Source organism: Pristis pectinata, chromosome 7 (assembly GCF_009764475.1).
Source record: "Pristis pectinata isolate sPriPec2 chromosome 7, sPriPec2.1.pri, whole genome shotgun sequence".
NCBI lineage: Eukaryota > Metazoa > Chordata > Chondrichthyes > Rhinopristiformes > Pristidae > Pristis > Pristis pectinata.
The window spans coordinates 74,786,086-74,798,010 of record NC_067411.1 but is presented as its reverse complement, the minus strand read 5'-3'; the positions used below and the strand labels follow the sequence as shown (position 1 = coordinate 74,798,010).

At 42.9% G+C, this 11,925-nt stretch overlaps 1 protein-coding gene across 1 annotated transcript in view; it reads right to left on the bottom strand.

Annotated features, from left to right (window-relative positions):
• Positions 1 to 6,457: 6,457 nt before the first annotated feature.
• LOC127572913 (F-box/LRR-repeat protein 20-like) overlaps positions 6,458 to 11,925 on the bottom strand; it is a 67,031-nt gene continuing 61,563 nt past the window's right edge. Inside the window, exons 8-9 of the mRNA XM_052020641.1 lie at positions 6,702 to 6,891; positions 6,458 to 6,589 (exon numbers count right to left, since the gene is read on the bottom strand). Coding sequence (XP_051876601.1) covers positions 6,458 to 6,589; positions 6,702 to 6,891 — 322 coding nt within the window. The remainder of the gene's footprint in view (positions 6,590 to 6,701; positions 6,892 to 11,925) is intronic.

The window sequence follows — 11,925 nt, the reverse complement described above, 5'->3', positions numbered from 1 at the left end:
AACTCCTGTATCTGTCACTTTCTTACAGCCACTGACATCAAGGTACCTGGAGAGAGGAAACAAAAGAGCATCTCAGAGAGAAGAAGCTGAACATAAAAAGTGCAAGGATGCAATTTGCTACCTAAAGTCTGTCATCTCTTTAACACATAATGGTAACGGCCTCAATGCAACATAAGTATTTTGCTTTGTGGTCAGGAGACAGGCTTCACAGCATACAAATTCTTCTTCACCTGCAACAGCTGTGGAACTGTGATATCAATTATTCCCAATGTCTATTAGTTTACATTATTATTGCTCAGTTTTATTGCTCAGGTCTGACAAGACCTTGCAAATATAAACTAATAAAAAATTAGAGTGTTATAACTCGGATCTGCAAAAAATTGTTAAGGTGATTTTGGAGCTAATGTGGTGTTAAATCTTCCAGAGAGAATCCTTTCCCTAATTGAATTGGGTTATACACACACCAAAGCTTTTCGACATGGTTTACTCTGACAATGGTGTGATTTAGGTCCCTTTTACCTGGCTGAAAATGAAGAAATCAATGTAAGGGTGCAGTAAACTACTTTCTTCCAAATTTCTGGAGACACAAGAGACTGCAGATGCTGGAATCTGGAATAACACAAAAATCACTGGAGGAACCCAGTGGGTCAGTCAATGTTTCAGGACAAGAGCTTACATCTGGACCCTGTCTTGACCCAAAACGTTGATTGTCCATTTCCCTCCAATAGGTGCTGCCTGAATTTTTTGTGTTGCTCTTCCAAATTTTTCATATTTTCTTGTGAGACCACATAAAGTCAGGATTTAGCTGTACTCTTATGAGATACCATTTGAACCATTACCATTTATGTAAATCTTTATGCTGTGCATAAGGATCATGGTAAGATTGTCTTTGGGTTTAAGTGGCATCGTGGATCATCAAGCAAATTTTTAGTCATCCAGGCTGAGCAGCTCCTTTGCCACTAAGCATATTCTCAGATGGTTAGGAAGCAGAAGTTTTAGAAGTCCTTCTAAAAGCAAATGTTCCCTCTCCCTAGCAATTGTGTAAAACTAATGGGGCTAGCCTGAGACTGCAGACTGTGATACCCTTAGGCCACACTGTTTCTCTCAGTACTGTCATCCATTGGCAACCTGACTCCCAGCACACAGGCGTGACATACTGTGGCATTGAAACTGTCTCTGCAAAAGCAGTCGGCTGCACCGATAGAATGGCTTTGTCAGCCAGGGAGGCCCTGCCCCAGCCGCACCCACTGCCACAGCTGTCAATATTATTGAATGCCTTTCACAAACATTCAAAACCTCTTGGATCCCGTTGAAAAATAACAATAATGTGAAAACATATTACTTAACAAATGAAAAATTAAAAATAAACTAAAAAAATCTTCAAAACCGTTAAAACTTTTAAATTAATTTTACTAAATCAAATAAAGATCTCTACTTGTATATCTCCCAGCAGCCAATTTCTCCCATTCATTTCAATTGGGTCTCAGCAGAAAGATTTGCCAGTCAGAAATCTGGGAAATCTGCAGGGATTGAAGTTGCCACATTAGGCTCTATTAGGAAAGAACTTATACAATGTGATGTCCTGGGACCAGCGCTTTGCTGAGCTAAAGATTGTGTTCCTGCTTCTTAGAAACATAGAAAAACCTACAGCACAATTCAGGCCCTTCGGCCCACAAAGCTGTGCCGAACATGTCCCTACCCTAGAAACGACTAGGCTTACCCATAGCCCTCTATTTTTCTCATCTCTATGTACCTATCCAACAGTCCCTCAAAAGACCCTATCGTATCCACCTCCACCACCGTTGCCAGCAGCCCATTCCACACACTCTCCACTCTGAGTAAAAAACTTACCCCTGACATCTTCTCTATACCTATTCCCCAGCACCTTAAACCTATGTCGTCTTGTGGCCACCATTTCAGCCCTGGAGAAAAGCCTCTGACTATCCACATGATCAATGCCTCTCATCATCTTATATACTCTATCAGGTCCCCCCTCATCCTCCCTCACTCCAAGGAGAAAAGGCCGAGTTCCCTCAACCTGCTTTCATAAGGCATGCTCCGCATTCCAGGCAGCATCCTTGTAAATCTCCTCTGCACCCTTTCTATGGCTTCCACATCTTTCCTGTAGTGAGGCGACCAGAACTGAGCACAGTACTCTAAGTGGGGTCTGAACAGGGTCCTATATAGCTGCAACAATACCTCCCGGCTCCTAAATTCAATTCCACGATTGATGAAGGACAATACACCATATGCCTTCTTAACCACAGAGTCAACCTGCGCAGCAGCTTTGAGCGTCCTATTGACTTGGACCCCAAGATCCCTCTGATCCTCCACACTGCCAAGAGTCCTACCATTAATATGATATTCTGCCATCATATTTGACCTATTAAAATGAACCACCTCACACTTATCTGGGTTGAACTGCATCTGCCACTTCTCAGCCCAACTTCGCATCCTATCTATGTCCCGCTGTAACCTCTGACAGCCCTCTATACTATCCACAACACATCCAACCTTTGTGTCATCTGCAAACTTACTAACCCATCCCTCCACTTCCTCATCCAGGTCGTTTATAAAAATCACAAAGAGTAAGGGTCCCAGTACAGATCCCTGAGGTACACCACTGGTCACTGACCTCCACGCAGAATATGACCCTTCAACAACTGTTCTTTGCCTTCTGTGGGCCAGCCAGTTCTGGATCCACATTGCAATGTCCCCTTGGATCCCATGCCTCCTTACTTTCTCAATAAGCCTTGCATGGGGTACCTTATCAAATGCCTTGCTTAAATCCATATACACTACATCTACTACTTTCCCTTCATTGATATGTTTAGTCACATGTTCAAAAAACTCAATCAGGCTCGTAAGGCAGGACCTGCCCTTGACAAAGCCATGCTGACTTTTCCTAATCATATTATACCTCTCCAAATGTTCATAAATCCTGCCTCTCAGGATCTTCTCCATCAACTTACCAACCACTAAGGTAAGACTCACTGGTCTATAATTTCCTGGGCTATCTCTACTCCCTTTCTTGAATAAGGGAACAACATCCGCAACCCTCCAATCTTCTGGAACCTCTCCCGTCTCCATCGATGATGCAAAGATCATTGTCAGAGGCTCGGCAATCTCTTCCCTTGCCTCCCACAGTAGACTGGGGTACATCCCATCTGGTCCCGGTGACTTATCCAACTTGATGCTTTCCAAAAGTTCCAGCACCTCCCCTTTCCTAATATCTACATGCTCAAGCCTTTCAGCCTGCTGCAAGTCCTCACTACAATCCTCCAGATCCTTTTCCATAGTGAATACTGATGTAAAGTATTCATTAAGTACCTCTGCTATTTCTTCCAGATCCATACACACTTTCCCACTGCTGCACTTGATAGGCCCTATTCTTTCGCATCTTATCCTCTTGCTCTTCACATACTTGTAGAATGCCTTGGGGTTTTGCTTAATCCTGCCCGCCAAGGCCTTCTCATGTCCCCTCCTGGCTCTCCTAATTTCCTTCTTAAGCTCCTTCCTGTTAGCCTTATACTCTTCCAGATCTCTAACATTACCTAGCTCTCTGTACTTTTTGTAAGCTTTTCTTTTCCTTTTGACTAGATTTATTATAGCCTTTGTACACCATGGTTCTTGTATCCTCTTGTGACTCCCCTGTCTCATTGGAACTTGCCTATTGCAGAACTCCACACAAATATCCCCTGAATATTTGCCACATTTCTTCCATACTTTTCCCTGAGAACATCTGTTCCCAATTTAATCTTCCAATTTCCTGCCTGAGACCCTCATAATTCCTTTTACTCCAAGTAAACACCTTTCTAGTCTGTCTGTTCCTATCTCTCTCCAGTGCTATCGTAAAGGAGATAGAATTATAATCACTGTCTCCAAAATGCTCACCCACTGAGAGGTCTGACACCTGACCAGGTTAATTTCCCAATACCAAATCAAGCACAGCCTCTCCTCTTGTAGGCCTATCTACATATTGTGTCAAGAATCCTTCCTGAACACACTTAACAAACTCCACCCCATCCAAACCCCTCACTGTCTGGAGATGCCAATCGATGTTTGGGAAATTAAAATCTCCCATCACAACAACTCTGTTATTATCACACCTTTCTAGGATCTGCTCCCCTATCTGCTCCTCAATATCCCTGTTACTATTGGGCGGCCTATAAAAAACACCCAGTAATGTTACTGACCCTTTCCTGTTCCTAACCTCCACCCACAGAGACTCCGTAGACAGTCCCTCCATGACATCCACCTTTTCTGCAGCCTTGACACTATCTCTGATCAACAGTGCCACTCCCGCACCTCTTTTGCCTCCCTCCCTATCCTTTCTGAAACATCTAAAACCCAGCACTTGAAGCAACCATTCCAGTCCCTGAGCCATCCAAGTCTCTGTAATGGCCACCACATCATAGCTCCAAGTATTTATCCAAGCTCTAAGCTCATCCGCCTTGTTAAAAATACTCCTTGCATTAAAATAGACACATCTCAAACTGGCCTGAGCATGTCCCTTCTCTATCACCTGCCTGTCCTCCCTCTCATACCTACTATTAGCTTTCTCTGTTTGAGAGCCAAACACCTCTTCCCCAGTCTCTCCAGTTCAGATCCCACCACCCAAAAATTCTAGTTTAAACTCCCCCCTCTCTGTCCGGTAATCTCGTCTCACAACAGAGTTTGGAATAGAGTGTTTGTATTTGGGAGTCTGGTCTTGGGCAAATGAATGACATAGACAGTCTTGTGGTTAATTGAATTGGCTGGAGATGCAATCAGGCCAATGTCCAGTAGTGAGGCTGAAAGGGCATGGTTGGGATAGAGTTGGTCAAAGATGTAGCCAGCGTGGGTGATGGGGTTGACATGCGATCAGGCCAGTTGAGGTGTGGGGTGGTTGGATATGCAATTAGCCATCTCAGTCTCATAAAATTGGATTAGAAGCAAGACATCCCCAATCCAGAAGGACTGCCTGAAGAGGAGAAGAGTGGAACTAATGGAGGAAATGCTTTTGTGAGAGTTTTCACATCTAAATTCTTCTCTGCCACACATGATGCTTTGAGCTTGATGCCCACAAAGTAAGTACACACCATCATGCTGGGCTGGTTTAACATACATATTTCAACACTAAACAAGCTCTACGCTGCTGTGATTTGTTTCTAACTGGAGCCTGTTTGCTGTAACTTTTCTTTTATACCAATGGAAATGCTTAAAAACGTGTCAAAGTCTATTATAAATTACATTTTATTTACACAATCCCTTTTCCCCTCTTCCAACTCTTGGCGTCCACCTTTCCCAGTCAAGAGGATAGAAAAATGTATCAACCTAGAAATTCTCTCCCCCTTAAAACACATGCCTAGGGTTGAAGTTTATCGAAGTGCTTTTGAAGCATGGTCTTCTTTCTCAAACCTCATGTTGCATGGTTAATGTGCCTAGTACTTTGATTCACTGATTAATGAGTGTTAAGTGCTAATAGGGAATGCCATTACTAAAAAGATGTGTAAATCATCCAGCAGTAAATGACATCAGGATTTCATCTCTGAAAGGGGACCATGACTGCTGATGTCCTTGAACTCCATCACAGGAACCTTGGGCATCAAGTATGCTTGAAGGGGATCTTGTTTTGAGCAGGGGCAGGAACCCAGATGCACCATGGGCAAACCCAACAGAGATGACGTGTTACAAGGAGTGCCAAAAGGAGGAGGTGGCAAAAAAGGTAAAAGCCAGGGTCATGGCAGACCTGGTCTCAGTATCAAACAGCTAATCCAGCATGACAGCCATTTCAAAACCACACACAAAAACAATAGCACTATTTCATCATTTTTGCAGGAGGAGCATGCTCACAATCACTGCTTAGAGCGGGACACCAGAGAGGGCCCCATCCAGCCACAGTAGATTACTAATTTACTTCGAGTAGTGCTTGTGATCATGGGCTCTGCTGCCACAGAGCCAGTGACTCATGAAGGGGTGGAAATCATTGGGACTGACAGAATGCTTGATGTTAAGAAAGATTTCTCCTATTGTATTTCACTCATCCCACTGTATCTTGTGCTTGTGTCCTTTACCTTGTGTAATTAATGCCCCTTCTTATTTTCCCACCTTGCACTTGTGCCCAGCAACTCCGCCGCTATCAAGGATCCAGACAACAGCTAGGAAAAATCATGTCATGCCACTTCATGTGGATTATATTGCTTAAACTTAAACTTCATGTGGTGAAAAACCTGGTACTTGTGGACTCCACCTCAGGCACGAGGCTGGGTTTACTCATTTGACAGCAACTCAGAAGTACATTCAAATACCAGTTCTTAAGAGGACTGAGGAAGCACTGATATTTTCATGACTGAAATCAGTATGATACTAAATGGAAAGTCCTAAATGCAAAGCCAACTCTTGTCCATCAACAGCGTGTGCACCAGACTTCCAGGGAATTGTACCTAGTGATTATTAAAATATTTTCTTTGGTTTCTTACCTTATGGTAGACAAGTAAGTGCCTATTTCAAAAAGACTGACATCTGTCAGCTGAAGGCAGGAGCTGAGAATGAGGCGGTCCATTTTTGGGCATTGTCTGGCAGTGTGATGCACAACAGAATCATGAACCTGCAAAAATAACAACAGTGCATTTAGAAGGCCATCTACTGCCTGCAAAATGAGTGCTGAGGATAGAAATTTCTCAGCTATTATGTATCCCAGAATTTTTTTCTCATCTCACCGCATTCAATCCAGATAAATTCAGAGCACTTAGATTTTTCAAACTGGTCACTATCTGTATCAAACAAGTCGTTGTAAGCTTCGGGATTCGACCAATGTTCAGACTCTGCAGGTTTAAGCATTCCTGCGCCATGTGGGTCAAACAGTGTGAGCTTAGCGCATGACATCCAAATAGTTCCAGCTCTCTCAGACTATGTAAGAAAATAAAGATAACAATGAGATCCAACAGTGACAAAGGACCTTTAATATCAGTCATGTATGTTTGGCCTTTCTTACTTTTCAATAACTAAATTCTACATATGTAGAAGGGCTGAAGTTGAGCTGATTAGAGTCTTAGAGTCATAGAGAGATACAGCACAGATACAGGCCCTTCAGCCGAGTCCATGCGACCATCAGCCACCTATTTTACAGTAATCCTACATTAGTCCCAAATTTATTCTCATCAACCCTGCCCCCCACCTCATTTCTACCAGTCACGTTTATACAAGGGACAATTTACATTGGCCAATTAACCCACCAACGCGCACATCTTTGCAATGTGGGAGGAAACTGGAGCACCCGAAGGAAACCTACACATTTACAGGGAGAACTTGCAAATTCCACATAGGCAGCACCCGAGTTCAGGATCAAACCTGGGCCTCTGGCACTGTGAGGCAGCGGCTCTATTAGCTGTACCAGTGTGCTGCCCATTGTGAAACAGGAGAAACAGCTAGCATTGATTTTATGAACTCACACTGCAGCAGAGGTTCACTTGCAAGGGATGTATGATAGGACACTACAGCTCCAGACTCTATCTCTGCCATTCATTAAATTTGGAATTCGATCTGTGAATGCATTTCTAAAAATCCTTGATTGTCAGCTTATGGGGAGAACTATGCCATGTTTTAAAATTTTGTCTGCATCATAGACCTTTCCATAATGTTGCACTTGAAATACACGTGTACATGTATGTACCTGACACCATCTTTGAGGAATGAGTGACTGGCAAGAGTCCATACACAAAAACTGCTGTGCTTGGCCAAATAGGCCCCATTGCTATAGGATGGGATTTCATCATAAAAGACCTCTTGCTCTGAAAAGTTTAGAATTTGAAGATTTTACAAAATTAAATCAATAGGGGTAGTAAAAATGATTGGTTTACTATGTACATTATTATAGCTTCAGTTTGGTACTAACTTTTTATAAACCTTCAAAAACTTCCAATAAAGCCTAGATCGCACTCACTCAGGTATACAGATACTCTCCAGGTTACCAACGCTTTACCTACATACAGCCCATACAGCGTTTGGGCGACTGGCAGGATGGATTTGCCAGCTGCTGCAGGGGCAGCACACATGTTCTGCTGTGTGGGAAATTGATTTGCAACAATATCTGAATGGTTGAGTTAAAAGCCCTGGCTTAACTACACATTGCCCTTGGTTGGCCTATGTTTTTATTTAAATATATTGCCTGATGATCACATGCCAACTTGCAAACTGTTCAGGTTACGAACAATTCTCAGGAACATAACCCTGTCATAACTTGGAAGGGACCTGGAACATCAGTGCAACTCCTGCTGATGAATACAGACATGTATTTTGTTGAACCTAAGAAACTGGAAAACATAGTGCATCCTTTTTACCTGAAATACTATTAGGAGCTCAATAAAGCAAAAGACACTCTGATTACATATTTCCACTTCGGTGTGTCCTTGCAGAGCAAGTCCGTAACAAACCTAAAAGTATCTGACTATAAAATGTGATATTTTTAACTATTTCAAGAACTAACTTAAATTTCTTTTTGAGATAAGCATATAGGTAAAAATAGTAGAAACTTATTTACTAGAAATCCATCTACCGAAATACAGGCTCACTGCCAAATTTACGGCTGGGAAGTATAAATTCTTACGTATAAGCAGAACACAGATCACATTTGAATTGACTGTTTTGCTAAAAGAGCTTCTATAAATATTACCTTTATCTTGTTTCTAAAAATGCCAACTATTTGTACAGGAATTTTGACACATCAGCAAAGAGCTGTTGCTCATTTTTTGCTTCACTTCAGCCCTACATTCCTGATCTTTCCCTGTTTGGTATACGGAGTGTAAGGAAAGGATTGGAGGCAGATGAGGAGGACATTCTTGTAACTCTTTTCACTTTCTTGTAGGTTTTTCCTGGGAACTGCCTAGTAGCCATGAACTGAACCCATGCTGTTGGAACATCTCACCCATCCAGTCACTGGATTATTACCCTGGCAGTAATGACCTCAATGTGAGCCACTAATGAACATGTCACAGTAAATGGGGGTGGAGGTGGGGGGGGGGGGGGGGTGGATGAATGTCAGTCTGATTGCCTGACCCTTATCCTTTATCTTGTCTGCTTCTGGAGCCCTAGGGAGATCTCTCCAATTTCATTGCTTTTATTACTGGTGTGCATTGCGAGGACTGGAATGCATTATCTACACAAACAATAATATTATAATTTATCCTTATGTTTCTTTTTATTTTGTAGAAGGTACATTTTATCTTCGAAAAAGCTTTCCATCTTTTTCATGTAGTAACAGCAATGAAACTATGGGTGCTAGGTATCATTATCTGTGAAGTTGATAGCACCACTGGGTTTTCCGTACTTCTTTTCTATTCATCTTCAGGATCTGAGCATCACCAGGAAGGGCAGCACTTTTTGCATGTCCCTAATTGTCCTTGAGATGCTGAGTTGTCTTCTTGAAGTGCTGCAGTTGTTCCGGTGAAAGTACTCCCACAATTCTGCTGGAGATCCAGGATTTAGACCAAGTGATAATGAAGGGCCAGTGATATATTTCCAAGTCAGGATAGAATATGGTTTGCTGCCCTTATCCTTCTTGGTGGGAGAGGACGAGAGTTTGGGAGGTGGTGATCGGATGTCTGCGCAAGTAACTGAAGTGCATTGTGTAGATAGGACATTAGAATATAGAACACAGAGCAGTACATCACAGGAACAAGCCCTTCAGCCCATGATGTTGTGCCAAACTAATTAAGCTAATAATGCCTAATTACATTAATCCCTGCACATGGTTTATATCCCATCATTCTCTCCATATTCATGTGCCTACCTAACAGCTTCTTAAACTCCTCTATCATATGTGCCTCCACCACCACTCCAGCAGCACATTCCAGGCACCCACCACTCCTGTGTAAAAAAAACTTGCCCCACACATCTCCTTTGAACTTTCCCCCTCACACCTTAAATGCATGCCCTCTAATATTTAGACGTTTTAACCCTAGTAAAAAGATAGACGTTGTCTACCCTAGCTATGCTTCTCATCATTTTATAAACTTCTATCAGGTCTCCCCTCAGCATCCTCCATTCTGGTGAAAAGAATCCTATTTCATCCAACCTCTCCTTATAGCTTATACGCTCTAATCCAGGCAACATCCTGGTAAACCTCTTCCGCACCCTCTTCAAAGCTTCCACATCCTTCCTTTAATGGAGCGACCAGAACTGAATGCAAACCCCCAAGGCGGCAAGGTAACATAGCAGTTAGTGTAATGCTGTTACAGTGCCAGTGACCTGGGTTCAATTCCCTCTGCTGCCTGTAAGGAATTTGTACGTTCTCCCCATGTCTGCATGGTTTCCTCCCACATTCCAAAAAAGTACAGGTTAGGAAGTTGTGGGTATGCTATGTTGGCACCGGAAGAGTGGCGGCACTTGAGGGCTGCCCCCAGAACATTCTTAGCATCGCAAAAAGACGTATTTCACTGTGTGTTTCGATGTACATGTGACTAATAATATCTTAAATATCTTAACCAGAGTTTTATAAAGCTGCAACATAACCTCCTGACTCTTGAACCCAATGCCTCGACTAATAAAGGCAAGCATGCCATATGCCTTCTTTACCACCCTATCAACTTGTGCGGCTACTTTCAAGGAGCTATGGACTTGGACCCCAAGATCCCTCTGTACATCAATGCTGTTAAGAATCCAGCCAATAACTGTGTACTTTCCCTTTACATTTGATCTCCCAAAGAGCAACACCTCACACTTGCCTGGATTAAACTCAGTCTGCCATTTCTCCACCCATATCTGCAACTGATCTATATCTCGCTGTATCCTTCGGCAATCTTCTACACTATCCACAATGCCACCAATCTTTGTGTCATTTGTAAACATACTAACCCACCCATCCATATCTTCATCCAAGTCATTTATACATATCACAAACAGCAGAGGTCCCAGTACAGATCCCTGCAGAACACCACTAGTCACGGTCTAGTTAATAAGACCCATTGACCACTACCCTCTGTCTTCTATGAACCAGCCAATTCTGAATCTAAATGGCCAAATCACCACGGATCCCATGCATCTTAATCTCCTGGATGAGCCTACCATGAGGGACTTTGTCAAATGCCTTACTAAAATCCATGTAGACTACAACCACTGCTCTATCTTCATCTTCATCGATCATTGTTACAAAAGATGGTGCCAGAGAGTGGTGACACTTTGCAGCCAGCTTCCAAGGAAACAATAAAATATTCCCATTCCTACCTTTTAAAGCTGAAATCTGCAGCAGTGAACAATGTTTTAAGCCATTTAAAGGCATGAGGGATCTTAACAATGCTAGACAGACTCCGCAGAACAGACCACCCAGAGGGCAAGTTCAACGCCTGGAAACATTAGGGAGGCCTCCATTATGCCAGAAAACATGGATGCTGGGGAGGACTTCAGGTAAGACTGAAGCACTAGGGCTTGAGGCCCCCTATTACTATTACCAGCATATAACACCAGAGGACCCAACACACTCAACCACAGTTACACCACCATCAGGTGCACCTACTGAGCCATCCCATGCCTGCACTTCAGGAAATCTGACCACCAGGCCATGGTTCTGCTAACTGCATACAGGCAGAGAACAAAGTGTGCATCACCAGTGGAGAGGACCACAAGAGGTATGATCAAGGGAGGCAGAGGAGCGTGTGTATATGTGTGTATATATTTGTATATACACATACATCTCCACTGTTCTGTAGAGACAAAGTCTTGTTTTCATACCAAGGACATGCTCCATGCTTTTGTGGGCAAACACTCATCCATGCAGGTCTTGATGAAGTTGGTGATGAATTTGGCATATAGGATTGTTTTGAATTGGTGGACTGGACCACATTCAGGGATTCATCAATAGATCTGAACAAATATGCAAAATTCATCACCAACTTCATCAAGCCCTGCATGGATGAGCGTTTGCCCACAAAAGCATGGAGCATGTCCTTG